The sequence below is a fragment of the Caloenas nicobarica genome, chromosome 3 (genome assembly GCF_036013445.1).
Source record: "Caloenas nicobarica isolate bCalNic1 chromosome 3, bCalNic1.hap1, whole genome shotgun sequence".
Taxonomy (NCBI): Eukaryota; Metazoa; Chordata; class Aves; order Columbiformes; family Columbidae; genus Caloenas; species Caloenas nicobarica.
This window is the reverse complement of record NC_088247.1, coordinates 109,323,065-109,338,808: the sequence shown is the minus strand read 5'-3', so window position 1 is coordinate 109,338,808 and position 15,744 is coordinate 109,323,065. Positions and strand designations below refer to the sequence as shown.

Genomic DNA, 15,744 nt, shown 5'->3' with positions numbered 1-15,744 from the left:
AAAGCATGATGTTGTATTTGCCCAGTTGCTTATGGAGCAGCCATGGATGAGCAGCGAGCCTTTTACCTGGTTGCTGCCTGGTCATGCCAAGGAGAGGAAGGACCACTCTACTAAGTCCCAGCCACCTGCCTATGTTCCCAAGGGTGTGATGCCTGCTCTTCTGCATCAACTTCGTCTTTAAACCAAACCCTCAAAGGCAAAAGCAAACTGCGTGCTGCGAGGAGGGAGGACCGGCCCCAGTGTGGGTACATCTTGCCCTCGCACCCAGCTGCCCCATGGATTCTCCCATCTGGTGCCAGTGCTGTCCCATCTCCTCCTCATCCCCAGCCTCACTTGCAAGGGAAGGGCATCAGACGTCTCTGATAAAGCCCTGGACTCAAGGAAGTTTCCAGAAACATCACTTCAAAGCCTTGGCCTCCATCCATCCACCTGCCCCAGCTACTCTCACCCCTTGTCATCACCCCACTAGCCAAAGGCAAATCTTTCCGTGGAAAAGGATGAAGCATAGTGAGAAGGATGCAGCACAGTGCAAAGGATGTTCAGAGATGGACATCCAAATAACTCAAAAGGCCACTGCAAAGCACTTGGGGACAAAATGAAGGAGCGCATGGAGCAAGGGACAGCCCTGATCATCTTAGCAAAACCCTGTCTCCAACTCTTCAGGGGCCAATGGGAAGGGAAGCAAATCCCAGCCACAACCTGAACATGTGGAAAAGGTGCAAAGGAGCCAAGGACTCTGCAGGTCCCTGGTGCCAGCGGGAGCCACAAATCTGCAGCATCTCATGGCTGAGCCTGCCCGAACTGCCGTCCTCTGCCTGCCCCTGTGCCAGGCCAGCCTGGGATCCACTCGCTCCAGAGATGCAAACCTCTTGTCTCCAAACAATGCACCCACCCTCGAGTGACCCATTCTGAGGCAGCCTGTGGTGGCTCTGGGCTGAGGGGAGACTGCAAGAGTCATTTGTACATCTTCTTCCCCACTTTCATCACTTGGTTAAAGGACAAAAGGGAAAAGGGAGGCTTTGAGCCCGTTCTGGTCACAAGTGTGGATGTAGTTTATAAACTCACCGTGTCATTTCTGCTATGGGCAGGGAGGGGAGAACCAGAGCCTGTGTGTTATTGTTACAGCTATTTTTAAATGCTTGGGTAAGAATCAAGTGCAACGGTACTGGGGGCCATATACATACCTAAGGAGGAGGCTCAGCTGCATTCCTGGCGGGGCAAAGCTGGGCATAGCCAGAAAGTGACAGAGAAAAAGAAAAAAGGGAAAACTTAATGCCACGGGATATTATTCTGGGAGAAACCCCTGCATTATTTTTCAACAGGCTTTGTCAACCCGAACCATCTGGAGAAGTGTGTTTGCAGTGCAACAGAACCTCTCTGGCCTCTGAGCATGTGATGACCAACCACACACACGCATACATGTGCACAGCTGCAGAAAAGCCTGTTTATCTTGTAAAAAAAACCTGACTTGTGCAGGAAAGCATCCAGAGGCATCTGTATTCTTGCAAAAAGCACCAAGGGACAATAAATACAGTGAGATTCCTCGCCTTTTAAGGACTTAAGCTTTCCTCCTTTTGGAACTGGAGGTGCTGAAAGCCTCTTGTCAGCCAGCAACACCCCTCGTGCAGAGGGAAGGGACTCTGTGGAGGAAAGGGGCCTGTCTGGTCAAGCAGGAGCTGTTGGCAGCAAAGACAGCCAGAAGATTGCTGTTACCAGCAGGATTTGCTGTCTACAGCATGTCCCTGAGAGCATCCAAGAAGTCTCTGCAGGGCCTTGCTCTCTCTCTGGAGTATCCCAAGAATGGCCAGCCCTGAACCAGTGCCCCAGGGTGTTTCATCACTCTCTCCTTCAGGCCCTGCAGCCTCCCTTGGCTCCTTCCCACCCTCCCAAGGTGAACACCAGCTTGGGGCTCCCTATCCCAGAAGTGTGAAAGAGGGCACTGGGGTGCACGTCCTTCCCAAAGTGGGTGCTGCGGACCACTGCTGGGAGGCAGAGGTGGGTACTGCTGGTGGGATGTCCAGCATCAGAAGAGAAAAGTGCTGTCGAGTCCTACCCAGGCCTGGAAACCCTCTTTTAGGCACTGCCACAGCATGTCCCCCTGCCCCAGTTGTCATGGCTGTGGACATGCATCTTGATTTCTGCAGAGCCTCCAGCTTTTTTGGCTGTCTGTGGGCACCAGGCCCAGGCACTATTTTTATCTATTTAAATCAAAATAGCCCTTGCTCTGTTGTAGTGCACTTCGACAGCTCTCCATCCCTCCCAGCACAGCCCCACCCCCAACAGTGTGCAGGTCTAGGTAGTAGTGGGAAGCAATGCATCAGGAGTGTGTGCTACCTGACGGTGGAGTCCTCCAGCATCTGCCTTGAGCCACCTCAAGGCCTTGGAATGTCCATCTGCACTCAGTGATTACCCAGCTCGGGGCCTGATCTGTGCTGGTCCTCCCTGTGGAGCCTCTTCACATGCCCTTGTCCTTCAGCATCCCTGCAGAGGAGCCTTCTCTGTCTCTCCTGCCCCAAAACTGGGGGCTTGCCATGTGGGACAAGTCTCCTCTCTCGCTGGACTAAACAGCTTGTTAGCTCAGGCTTGCTGTCTGTATCTCAGGGCAAAGACTTACCACTCCAAAAGATGTCCTGGACTTGAACCCCTGAAAGCAAAGGATCATGCAAGTTTCCATGCAGCAAACGTCAGTATGCTGAACCCTTCCTGCTCATCACCAGGCACCATTGCAGTCATGTTCCATTGTACTGCCGTCCTTCACTCATGAAGTTTTGGAAGATTAAACATTTTTGCTGAATTTCCACAATTATCAAGTCCAACAGATGCTACAACTCTCCCCTCCTCTCCACCCCAGCCCTGTCTCTACAGCTCCAGAGCATACTAAATGTTTTACTGGGGGTTCGAGGACCACCTCAGCTCCTTTCTTTCAAAATGGAGCCTGTTCATGGTGCTCTAAATATTCTAAAACTTATCTACCTGCTTACAAAACTTTCCTGCCCCTGCTTAAGATGTGGAGAGTTTAAGTCAAGAAAGTTGCAATGGCTTGGGATGCTTACCCTCGAGCTCCTAAGCCCTTGCAGGACATGGAGGACTGCTACTAGGCTCTGTCCCTGCACCTCTTGACATCTCTGTTGAGGCTGGATTTATTTCTTCTCCTTTATTTCTAACTCAGAGTAGTCCCAAACGATGGCAGGGTGAGATCTGCATGGAGGACAGCCTTGCTCTGTTTTCTTGAGGAAAATGGCCATGGCAGTCCATGGCACTGTCATCACTACGACCGTGTGTCCCTCTGCCTCAGCCCACAGCTCCTGGCAGGCTCCTTGCTCACAGAAATGTGAGTTTCTGGCAGATGAGCTTCTTTGCAGAGATACTTAGAAACACAGAGAGTGGCTGAGTGACTGTAAAACTACTGCACTAGCACATGATAGATTTGATCCTGCTGGTACAAATGTGTCCCAGCTTGCTGTTGGGCTTATTTGGGAGCTATAATGAACGCTTTTGCAAACTAGCGGCTTTGTGACTCCCAGGAATGCAGGGAGGTGCACAACAAGATTCTTCCTTGTTTGGTGTAATCCTGAGATGGCTCCCTTACCCCTCACTTTCAGCCATAGCCCTGTGCATTGCCCTGCTCTTCCAATAAGAGCTGTGATTAGCTGTTCCTTGGTTGAGCTCCCCCTGTATAGATGAAAATAAACTGATGTTGTGTCTTCATTTGTTTGCCCCATGTTGCTTCCTTCATCTTCCAAGCTCTTGAGAAAATGTGCTCACGCAGTGAGCCATGCAGGAGATCTGCTTGTCTGGCTCTTAATCAGGAAACATGCACCACTTCTAGCAGCTCTAGAGAGCAAAAGATTGCAATAATACCTTTTACATTATAGTCACTATGTTAGCAAGAAAGAAAATGTTTCTTATTTTTTCCCTGATGACAACTTAGCTTCTGACAACACTTGTCCAGCTTCTCTTTTCCATAATGCATTGAGTATTAGGAGGCACAGCTCTGCAAATAACCCAGCTTTCAAGACTACCTGTTGAGGACATTTGCAATCCAGAAAAATGGTTTTATTTGTGGATAGAGGGAACAACTTGGTGAATTCTCCTAAGCTTCTGAGCTCCTGCTGGAAGAAACACACACATGCTGGTAAAAGCCACAAAATGCTGAGTTTGGTACAACGCAACCCTCTGTACCTTGGGTCTCTGTGCCAAAGAGACATGGCATGAGGTTGTAAAAGCAAACCCATGACTTCTTGAAGACTACTCAGCAGTGATGGGCAACTTTACACCTACCACTGTCCCTAGGATATGGCATTCATGAGGTGCGAACATAACTGTTAATGAAGCAAGAAGGACATAGAGGACACCACATGCTACCTTCCCCAGCCCCAACAAACAAGCCCACAGGATATTCTCAGCGAGAACTGGTCACACTGCCAGGGAGCAAAGCTGTTGTTGGGTAAGCTCACACATCTCAAAGGCAGGAGGTTCGCTGTGGGATGCTCTCTGTGCTGCTCCCTGCATTGCTGCCACAGCGGGCAGAGCCACTCATCGCTCAGCATCCTGCAGGCAGAGACGAAGGGGAGGCCTGGGCTGCCCATGCTTGTGCATGTGAGCATCAGGCTTGACTTCAGCCAGAAAGGCCTGCAGGGAGTGGCCATAATATTCTGAAGAAGAGAGAAATGAGATGTGAGTTAGTAAAAAAAAAAAAAAGACAGTAGCAGTAAATTTAGAACCATTACTAACGTGGTGCTGGGACATAGGGAACCCCATGCCAGGGTGGTGGCTGGGGACGGCACTGCTGAGGCAAGGTTGTCCTCTGGTGGTTTTGATGTGCTGGACCGTCATCGATGTGCTCCAAAAATGATGGCTCCCACCTTCCTGCTTTCCTCTGACAGCAGCCACTGTCCCCTTGCTCAGCAGCCTGAGGGGGGCTCCCCACGGCCCCAGGAGCTTCACAGGAGGGGCAGGCAGGGAGGAGGCTGTGACCACCCTTCCTGATGCACCCAAAGCACCGGTCAGCCCAGCCACTCGCCATGGTCTCCCCCCATGTGCTGTGTCACCCATCATCCTGTGTGTCCTCCCCTTCACAGACGCAGGGCACTCTAGGGCAAGGCAGACAGAGGTCTTGTGCAAACCCTGAGAAAGGGAGAGAGAGGGGGAGATGGAGGGGGAGCTCTGACAGCCCAATGTGCCACCCGGTGCCCTTGCCAGGGACAGGGCAGGCAGGCCCTAGCTGGGCAGAGCCAAATTTTTCCAAAGCGAGGCTGAAAAGGAGAGTTTGCAGAAGAACTGGCTTGCCTGGAGACAGAAACCAGAATATGGGTCATAAATTCAAACCCACCTTCCCTCTGCTGCCTGTGCAAAGCCCCCGCACCAGTGGGGCAAAGCTGAGGGGTCCCCCTGGGCTCTGCAGCTGAAGCCTCCCAATCTCCCTGTCTCTCTCGTGGTTCCTTCTAAGTTCAGTGGCACAATGCAGCTACACTATTTGAAAAGCCATAATATTTGTTGGTACGACTCTTTTATTACTGTCAATTTATATATATTTGTTGATAAATGAGGTCATCTTGGGAGACACTTGTAGTCTACTGGGAAATAAGTATCTGATGCTGTATATTCTGTACATGCTGTATAAAAAAGGCGAAATATTTAAATCTATATGTTCAGTGGACTTGGTGGCACATGCTGGGAGAGGAGGTTGGAACCAGGTGAGCCCCCTCATTGGGCCACCATGGCTCAGGCTCGGGGTGCCCAGCTGAGTCACCACCCTGCTGGGGTCCCAGCCAAAGCTCGGGGCAGGAACTGGCTATGGTGCAAGGGCAGAGCCGGCGGCTCCCTGGGTGCTTTTCCCCACGCGAAGGTGAAGGGAGGCAACTTTGTGGGCAAAAGTGGACACACTTGTTCTTCCTGAGGGCAAAGCCCAGGACCAGGTTCGGCTTTGTTTGTCAGAAACTCTCTGCACAGCAAGCCCAGTGTTGCCCACCCACTTCCCTCCTCTCCTGCCCAGGGTGGAAACCCTACAGCTGCCACCCAGCATGACATCTCTAAGCCTTATGGTCAGAGAGAGACAATTCCCCGTGGAGCGATGTCCGACGGTGGCAGAGACCAGCTCTGAGCATCCAGCTCCTCCGACTCGTTTCCACACTAATCCTGTGCAACAGCACCAGCCGCCCTCCCTGGCGGGTTTTACAACAGTGAAGAGCTGCGATCTTCTCACCTGACACATGCTGTTAGAAAAACCTGTTTCATATTTTCTGTGGTATCAATCTACAACTTTTGAAACCGTCGGAAACAGTTGTGGTAGCCTAAAAGTTGTGCTGAGCTCATATATTTTTATATTTGTGGTGTTTTCCTATTAATAGAGAGTGGTGAACCAGTAACCCTATAGCTGAAAGTGAACTATTCAAAATAAATATACAACTGCAGAAAATATTTGTAAAAATAATTTATTTGAAATATTCTGCCAAAGATAGCTCTCTAATGATCTGTAAAATGTCGTTTCTCTATTTTTGCTCTGAATGTCATTGTGGAAGCACCTTTCTCCCCACTATCTTTTGAAGATTTGCTTTTTTGTATCTTGAAGGGCAAAGAAATATGGCAATGATTTTTTTCAACTGGAGTAGTACATAGAGTAGTAGAGAGGCACGAGACAACTTTATAATGGTGATGAACAGGATCCAGTAACAACCACTCTGAAAATCCGTGTTCTGCTGTAGTGTGTCCCGTGGACAGGTGGGTTTCGAAGCCCAGGACAGTTCTCTAAGCAGGAAGGTCTCAGCTGCGGCTGTGGTTGCTGCTGTGTGGCTCACCCACGGGAGAGAAACCTATCAGCCACCCATTTGCAGGCTCGGGGCATTTGAGCCTCCTCACAGGTAACTTCTGCCTCTTCATTATTGATGAGCATGATACCTTTATGAGTCCTCAGTAGGCCCTGTGGCATGTGGGTGACCCTCGCTCAGGGCTTTGTGGGCTCCAGCCTGATGAAGTCTGGCCCCTTCCAAAGCCATTCCCAGTACCCCAGCAGCCCTGACCCGGCAGCAAAAGAAATCCTGCTGACACCTGGATCTGTCCCCTTCCCTGCCTGGGGACAGGGGCAGGACAGACCCAGGCTCCGCGGGACGTGATACCTCAGCAAGAGGATCAGTCTCTGCAGGTACACAGTTAAACAAGGGGTTGTACAGCCCTTCAGCTGCTGCCCAGATCAGTCTGTTCAGAAATTACAAATCTTTATTTCTAACAGGGAAAAATCTTATTTCCCTTCTTTGTTTCTTCCTCTTGAAAGAACTCTTCAATGATAGGAAAAGCCTTCATTGTCTTCTGTGATCCCCAAGTCTGTTGCAGTGGAAATACATCCTCAGGCACGTCTGTTGGGCTCTACCATATCAGAGAGATATTTGGCTCAGGTTTGTTTTTTGGGTTTTTTTCCTTCTGCGCAGGTTCACACTTTCTTAAATTTATTGGTCGTAAAGATCCAGAGGAATTAATTGCTAATAAAGAAATGAGGGCCCTTTTACAGTGAACACGTTTCCACGTGCAGTTCAACTTTTGACTCCCCAAAGGTCAGGCATGTGTGTAAGTGCTTTATTGGACAGAAACGGGGATGTGAAATGCAGCTTACACACCATGGGGTGCATATGGGTGTGAGGGGAGCACTGCCATCCATTAGGTACCGGTGTCATGATGAAGCAGGTGGCACAGGCTGCAGCCACAGGAACCCTGTGCTGGGGAATTCGTGTTCCTCTGTGCAAGGAGCTCTCTGAATCCAGGGTTACGCAGCTGCTGCAACACAGGGAAACAAGAGCAAGCCAGGGAAGACAATTGTGAGAAGAATTTTGTTTCTGATCACTGTGCATTTTGTTAATTAGTGAATTCAAATAGTTTTATTTTTACCAAAACCAGATAATCTTTATTCCAGTAAAGACAACTGTTGACTTGATGTATATATATATATTATTTGAATGGTTTATATCCTTTTGCTCTAACTACATAAAATGGAAACATGTTGCAAGTTCTGTCATTCCAATGTACAAAATAAATTACTTTTCCCTGCATGCTGCCTGGGTATGTTGTGATTTGAATTAAGAGTTATATTTGAACTGCCTTATTCAAGAGGTTGTATGTTACCTAACTGGGGAATGACCTGGCACTGTTCATCGCATTACATGTGTACTTGATGCTGTGTTACGTCAAATTCAGATGAGTTGTCTGTCATCTATGTATTCTGTGGGAGACCTTTTATCTTGTTAAGCCGTGATATGTAAACCTCTCATTGCCTGAATTAGTCAGACTTGTATAAATCAGTGTCTTCAGCTGTTTTCCTGATTTTATCACATTTCCCAACACAAAATATAGATGTTTGTAAATTCTTCATTCATTTTGTCTGTTTTTATGTATGAGGCTTTTTTAATCTGGCAAAGAATTAAGATAAGGCAGCTTCCCCTGAATTTTTCAATCAAAGCTCAGTTACATTTCTATCCCTCAGCGCAATGCAACAACCAATTTTCAGCAGCTACAATTGGAATTAGGGACGTATGTTTATTGCTATTATCTTTTCTGGCTCAGATGGGCCATTATCATTGCAGAATACAATGATTAATCACAAGCCACATGTGATGCTTCTGTAGTGACAGCCCTCTGGGGACCAGGTGCTTTACAGCAGCTTCCTCAGGCCCCACACCTCCATCATGCCAAGAGTCGAGTGGGAAGAGAGAGGGCAGATATCTCCACCACAGCCAGACAGCTGGGAGGAGAGAAAGGAGAGATCCTGCTTACTAACCCTGGCTCCAAGGTGCTTTTTATCCTTACACAAGGCACCCCAAGACAGTGCCATCTGCCCTCCAGCCATAAAACTGCATCTTGTCCATTCATTAACCCCACAGCTGCAGCACATCTCTGAAGATCAACATCCCATCCTGACGCTGTGTTGCGCAAAATCCCCCACGATGGCAGCTCCCACAGTGTCTGCTGAAGCAGTGTGTGGGTTTTTTTCTAGCTTTGGTTTCCAGCCATGGGATCACGTTATTCCACAGCTGGCTAACAGCTCCCCATCTAGATACCAGTATACCACATACCAGTGAGATCCTTTGGAAAGCACTGTTGAAAGAAGGCACAAGGTAGGCACAAATCTGTTTCAGTGGTGGCGCAAGGACAAGAGGTGACCCAATTCCCCTCCGCAGTGGGGTTCACCAGCTCTGCTGTGTCACCCCGCCTTTTCCCCTCAGACACAACTGCTATGTCTCTTGGCTGCAGCACCATGCAACCAATAAACAGGTCTGTTTGGGGGATCGACCCCCAGAAGTCCATCTCCAGCTCTCAGCTGACAGGGGTATTTCTGGGCATTTTCCCTTGATGCCTAAAATATAAATTAAAACAGTTGTTGTGAGTATTAAAACAGTATTGCCAGAGCCAGCCACGGTCCCTGCTCAGTTGTACAGGTGCCACATCATCCTAAACACAAGCAGCATAAATGTTTCAGGCATACAAAACCACACTGAGGTGTCCCACTTGTGGGTAAAAACTCCACTGTGCTCTGCCCACTCCTCCAGTATTTGACTATGTCTGCATAGCTGTGATGTATGAACTGAGATATTTTTTATCTCTAGTAACCATAGAAACATGGTCAGGGAAGTAAATGCCTGAAGCAGGACAAGCCATGGTCCTGGGTTATTGATTCCCTTTCTAGGACTTGGAGTGCTAAAAATTTTCCTATCCCACCCAGAAAAGCACCTCACTTTTTAAATTTTCCCCTCTGTAGCTTTGGCAAGCTTCAGGTTTGAAGGATGCTGCTGGCAAAAGGGAGATGGACTGGGAAGGACTAGGGAAGTACAGAGAGGAGGCGGTCAGAGAGACAGCTCTATGCAGCACCCCAGAGAAGACCAAAAAAGAGAAATGGTGTAACCAGTTTTGCTACAGGCACCTCATTTTTTAAAGAGGGGGGTAAAAATGCTAATTTTTGCCTTATCCACTCAGGGGCTCTCAGCGTGACCCCAAAGTGTTGTGGTAACGCCTCCCGTTCCTTGTTCTCATCGCTGCTGCTGGAAGGCACCACCTGGAAGTCACAGGCTCAGTCCCAGCAGCAGGAGAGGAAAAGACCCCATGGCTTTCGGTAAGGTCCCCACAGCATCCCGATCCTCCCTCACCCTGCTTCCCCTCATCTTAACCTGCCCCGTACTTGGCTCTGCTGGCACAGCTCATGCTGCACAAGGTGCCCCTGCAGGGTGGTGTGTGGCGCCGGGTGTGCATGGGGACATCCCCAGGTGTGCAAATGGATATCACCAGGTGTTCAAGGAGACATCATCCCCGGGTGTGCAAAGGAACATTGCGGGGGATGGGGTTTCTCTGCAGCTGACCTGACCTAGCACAGGTCTGGCCGTGCTCCAAGCCAAGGCTGGGCTGGGATCCTCCCTTGCTGCTCCTGCCACTCTTGGTCTAGAGTGGCTACCTTGGGGGCTGGGAGGCCAACAAAAAAAATAGGAAAAGTGAAAATTCAAAATAAGCCTCAAGATTGGGGTGGATGAGTTGGGCTTGTCCTGCCCCGGTGCGGCGTTGGCTCCTCCCTCTGCCCGTGGGGGTCTCCAGGCCGGGGCGCGGCTGTGCTCGGCTGTGTGCCGCAGAGGCGGGGGCGCTCCCGGCCCCGCCTGGGACAGGAGTGCTCAGGGCGGGCTCAGGACCGCGGGCTTCACTGCTGTAAAGCACCGGGTCGGGCCGGTTACGCCCCGCCGCGGTCTTCCTAGGCCAGGGCTGGGAGCCTGTCCTGCCTGTGCCACCCGCGTTTGCAGCCCGCAGCTGCGGGAGACGCCGCTCCGGCTGAGACCGCGCAGCACCCGGTGCGCATAGCGCCGGAGGGTCGGGCCCGTGGGAGGCACGGCCCCGCCCCCTCGCGTCGCGAGGCCCCGCCGCCGTTCTCTATTGGCTGCGGAGCGGCCGCGTTTCCCGCGCGCGCGGCGGCATGGCGGGGGAGCGGGCGGCGGGGCTGGTGCGGGAGCTGCACCGCGCTGCCGGCGGGCACCTCCCGCCCTTCCGGGTGAGCGGGGCTTGCGGGGGCCGGGGGGAGCGGACGGGCCCCAGGGGCGGCCCGCGCTCGCTGACGGTGCCTGGTATTGCAGGTGGAGGAGCTGCGGCAGGCGCTGGAAGAGATGCGGGCGCTGTACGAGCAGAACCAGGCGGACGTGTGAGTGTCGCGGCCAGTCCCGGGACGGCGCGTCCCGCAGAGCCCGGGCGGTGCCCACCAGCCGCCCCGCACCTCTGTAACGCGGCTCTTCCTCTGCCAGGTCCGAAGCGAAGGCGGGACGGACGGACTTGATTTTCCTCATCCGGTTTCGGCACTGCTGCCTGCTCCGAAACCAGCGCTGCATCCTGGCCTACCTGTGAGTGCGGCGGGAGCTGCCGGGGCCCCGGAGCGGAGGTTCATCCCCGCCGGCACAGGGAGAGTCCCCAAACGCTGGTCGGTGGGACTCTGGGTCCAGGAGAGTGGCTCCCCAGCGAGGTGCATTAGCAGGGCAGGAGCGGGGCTGGCTCTCTTGGTGTTCTTTGCTGGTACCACCGAAGGCTGGCACAAAGACAAGGGCCTGGTTCCTCCATCTCTTTAAAAGTTTCAGTCACTGGCTAGGCAAAAAATCTCATATTTTAAAGGAAGAAGGGTGGAATGACCCAAGTTCTTCCTTTCTGAGAGCAGGCTGGGGCATCAGTGTTGCCTGGGGATATTGTCAGCACTCACATCAGCAAAGATGCTGGGTTCGCCCCTTTTTCTTTTTTCTTTCCCCAGGTACGACCGCTTGCTGCGGATCCGAGCGCTAAGGTGGGAGTATGGCAGTGTCCTGCCAAACACCATCCAGTTCCACATGTCAGCTGAGGAAGTGAGTCAGCCTTGCCTTAAACTCTTGCCCTCTTTTGGCATACTTCTCCTGATGGATTATCTATTTAGTAGAGTCAAAATAGGGTAGACTTGTGTTCCCTGACTATAAACATGACAATGTGCCTTCCTGTAAATACTGATTTGTTTATTCATTGTCTATGGGTAGAATCCTAAATGGATACTGAGTGAAAGTGACGCTTGATGCTTTTAAGGATTGGGCGGTCATCACTAGATCAGCCTTTTAGCCAGCAGATCTAGGTCTTCACACACTGCTCTCAAATGCCACCTCGAGACCAATGTACAGAGCTGCTAACAGTAGCAACATGTGTCCTACGCTGAATCCAGATTGCTCTGCCTCTGGGACGGTTTTTCCTTTTAGAAGAACTTGCGTTCACCTTTGGCTGGCATGACCCTGCTTGGGAACAGTGGTCTGACAGCACAAATAAACAAGATCTCGCTCATTAGGGACCTGCCTTTCAGCACTGGCTGTTCAGCTTTGCCTGAGGAATCACCGTTAATGTCTGCAGGTGGAGTGGTTCGGTCGCTACAAAAAGTCTCTGGCTACCTACATGAGGTCGGTAGGAGGAGAGGAGGGGCTGGACCTTACACAGGACATAAAACCTCCTAAAAGCCTGTACATCGAAGTAAGTACAAATCGGCAGTTTCTGTCTGTGAACAAACATTTTGCCCCACCATCTTTTTTTAGAGAATTTCACGCCAATCCCAAGATAGAAGGTCATTGAGCAAAGCCTTCAAGAGCACCAAAGCTTCTACAAGCTCCTGCATTTTATTCCTTATACTCTGCCTGCCACTGTTTTACTTCCTCTTCTACTGAGGGCTCTAAGTATGTTGAAAGATGGTATTTCTAGTCCACAGGGAACTGGTGTGGGGTGAATGGTCTGAATCCCAGAGAGACGCTTTTGCAGCATTTTGCAGAAACTTAACAAAGTCTCAGATCAACTAGAAACCTTGTTCCCACTTTAAGGATTGTTAACTAGTTTTTTTTGTTATTTTAAATGGATTCTGATAGATAAATCATTTTACACAATTGATACAACAAAGCAAGAGCATGTGAGAAATTAGAGCCTGTAGCTGAAGTGCCCTATCCTGATGTTCTCTTCAAAAGAACACATAGTGGCAATCAGCGTGCTTGTTAAGACAGTTTCAGTGTTAACAGATTGTCATTTTCTGATATGTGTGGAGGAGGTTCTCCTGGAAATGCTGCTGCTGTTCCCCAGACCGTCTCTTGTGCTGCTCTCCCTCTAGTCTTTGTGGAGGACTGGGCTGACCTGCTCATTGGTCCTTCTTGCTCCAGGAAGAGGCAGGAACCTGAGAACATCAGGGAGAGTCCACAGACTGTGGGATCAGTGCAGTTCTGCATTTCCAGGTCTGCTCTATATTGAGGCTCCTGCAGGCGGGTAGGAATGTGTCCATACATACAGTTCTGGGGCACATGTTGTAAGTCAGCAGTGATGTCTAGTTTTCTATGGGAGATCTGATTATCTGAGAGCTGCGTTTTTTCGTTGTAGGTGCGGTGTTTAAGAGACTATGGAGAATTTGAGATCGACGATGGCACCACTGTCCTGTTGAAGAAGAATAGCCAGGTACCCATGTCAAGAGTGTGGTCTGTTCTCTTTCTTCCCTTTCTCTCCCATGACATCCCCCTGCTTATCCCAGTTTTGCAGCACATCACAGGTCCTGCCCATACAGCTCCTTGCACACACTGCAAGCTGTCTGCATGGCTCAGGACTGCAGTTCAGCTCTGCCTGATCTCATACCAGGATGCAGTAGACAAACAGAGCTAGTTGTGTGCAGCAACAAACCTAGTCTGCCTGGGTTTCAAGGAAGTTTTGTGTTTCTGTGCAGCACTTTTTACCCCGCTGGAAATGTGAGCAGCTAATCCGACAAGGAGTTCTCGAGCACATCCTGTCGTAAGTGTGCAGGATGGGATGGACAACCCTTGCTTGGTGACCTGCCCACAACAGGGACTGAACTCCTCAGCTTTTCTGCGGTGGGCATCCTGCCCACTCTTCTTAATGGCCTTTGATACCTGACATGAAGACCAGCCCTATGCAAACCACACTGGCCAGCTCTTCATGACCAAAGGGTGCATACTGGTAATGTAGCGATTCTGGGAATCCAGCATAGTGGGGGATGAGGGGTGGGGAAGGAGCATTATCCAAGCCCCACAGCTACAAGTAGGTTTTGTGAATTCCTTTTTGTTTGGAGCAGTTTTTTCACACTCTGCATGTGCGACTAAAAGACCAACCAGCTGGGCTCTGGAAGGCAGGAGAGCTCCATGGTTGCAAAATAAAGAACTGCTTCAGCCTTCAATTTAATGTTTTTCAGGAGTTAATGTTGTGTTCATTAAACACACTGACCTGGCTCTCTGGTCCAACCTATCTTGACCCTGCAGAGTAATAATCAACTGGTTATTTAGGTGTCTCAGTGGAGCTGCTCTTCCAAGTGTCAGACAAGGGTGCATGAGCTTCTTTCTAGGATTAGACATGAAGCCTTGTCTCCCACCAGAGGCCTGTAAATGTTTCTCAAGGTGCTGAGTGAATGAGCACTGCAATCTCGATCATGAGCCTGGCCAGGGTTGCTCCCAGCACACTTGGGCTGTGCCTCTGTCCCTTTATGAAGAGTCTCCTTCCCAGCACTGGTTTGGCAGGGCCTAGGGATCATTTGGAGTAGGGGTGGGAAAGGGAGCAAAGGGTTTTAAGGATTCCAGTTAGCACAAAACTAGAGCAAAGCTGAAGAGCGGCTCTCCTTGTCTGCTTTTCCTAATAGAGCTGTTCACCCTTGAGTAGTGGCTGAGAGATAACATATCCAAAAATATAAGCCCTAGGTAAGACTAGAGGTTTGCCTAGCTCCTATCTCTGACAGGAGCCAAAAAGCAAATACTTAGGGAAGAATACAGGAACAGGATAAATGCCTGAGGCGCTACTGCATTGCTCTCCCAGCCAAGGAACCTCCCTGCCTTAGCCCACACCCTCTGAGGGGCTTCCCTCATGGCCCTTGTCAAGGGGCCCCAAGGCAAAGAAACAGGAGCCTCAGCTGCCTTCCAGCAGGACAGAAAAAGCATGTTTAGAGCAAGGAGCCATCTCCTGTCACAGTCCCAGGGCAAGGAACCCCTCTGCCCTGGGAGGCTGGGACTTAAAAGGCAGTGGCTAAGTTTTAGCTCATAGCCAATTTATCTCCTTTTATTCTTGAACCAGTGACAGCTTGAGTTATTTTTAAGCCCTCCTCTTAGTGTTGACTTTGTCCAGCTTCTGCTTTGCTACCCTGATCCTGTCAGGCTTATCTAGTCTCTTTTGTGCAGTAGTCTCCAGAGCCCCCAAAATCCTAGGAGTCCTTTCACAGCTGATAGCAACCACAGCCTCCATGTAAACACCCTCTGCTCTGCACAGAGCAAGGCAGGGGCACTGTGACAATGATGCATCCTCCATGCAGAGGGTAACACGCTGGGTAAATCGATAAATTTGGTATTTGCTGATGTGAATGCTTGGCTTTGTGGCCTTTTAGATAACTTATTTTGGCAAGAGCAGTACTCACTGCCAGTGTGTGAAGGCCAACGAGGAAGGCAAGATGACACTTCACTTACCATGCCTCTTGGTCTCCTCTGAAGAAGTGCAGTGCTGAATACGGGTCACCAGTGTTGCCCCAAGCCTTGGAGGCTCTTCCGTCAGCCTGTCCTGCTCACCGCAGGTGCAACAATCCAGCAACAGGTTGTTTTGGATCCTAGGCTCAGGCTTTAGGAGAGCCAAAGTCTTCTAGAGCCCAGAAGGAACTGTAGGGAATAAAATTTCAGCAACAGCTGGGGGAGGCTACTGAAATACAGAGCAGACAGGAGATGGCAGGAAGTGCTATAATATTGCAAACATTTTAATGCCACAATGCAG

General features: G+C 50.4%; 1 protein-coding gene across 1 annotated transcript; it reads left to right on the top strand.

The window, feature by feature from the left end:
* Positions 1 to 10,936: 10,936 nt before the first annotated feature.
* GINS1 (GINS complex subunit 1) lies at positions 10,937 to 14,142 on the top strand. The gene is made up of 7 exons (XM_065631964.1): positions 10,937 to 11,011; positions 11,094 to 11,158; positions 11,259 to 11,354; positions 11,753 to 11,843; positions 12,370 to 12,486; positions 13,372 to 13,446; positions 13,709 to 14,142. Exons 1-7 carry the CDS (start codon positions 10,937 to 10,939, stop codon positions 13,775 to 13,777), a joined length of 588 nt encoding a protein of 195 aa, XP_065488036.1. The 3' UTR covers positions 13,778 to 14,142.
* The last annotated feature ends 1,602 nt before the right edge of the window (positions 14,143 to 15,744 follow it).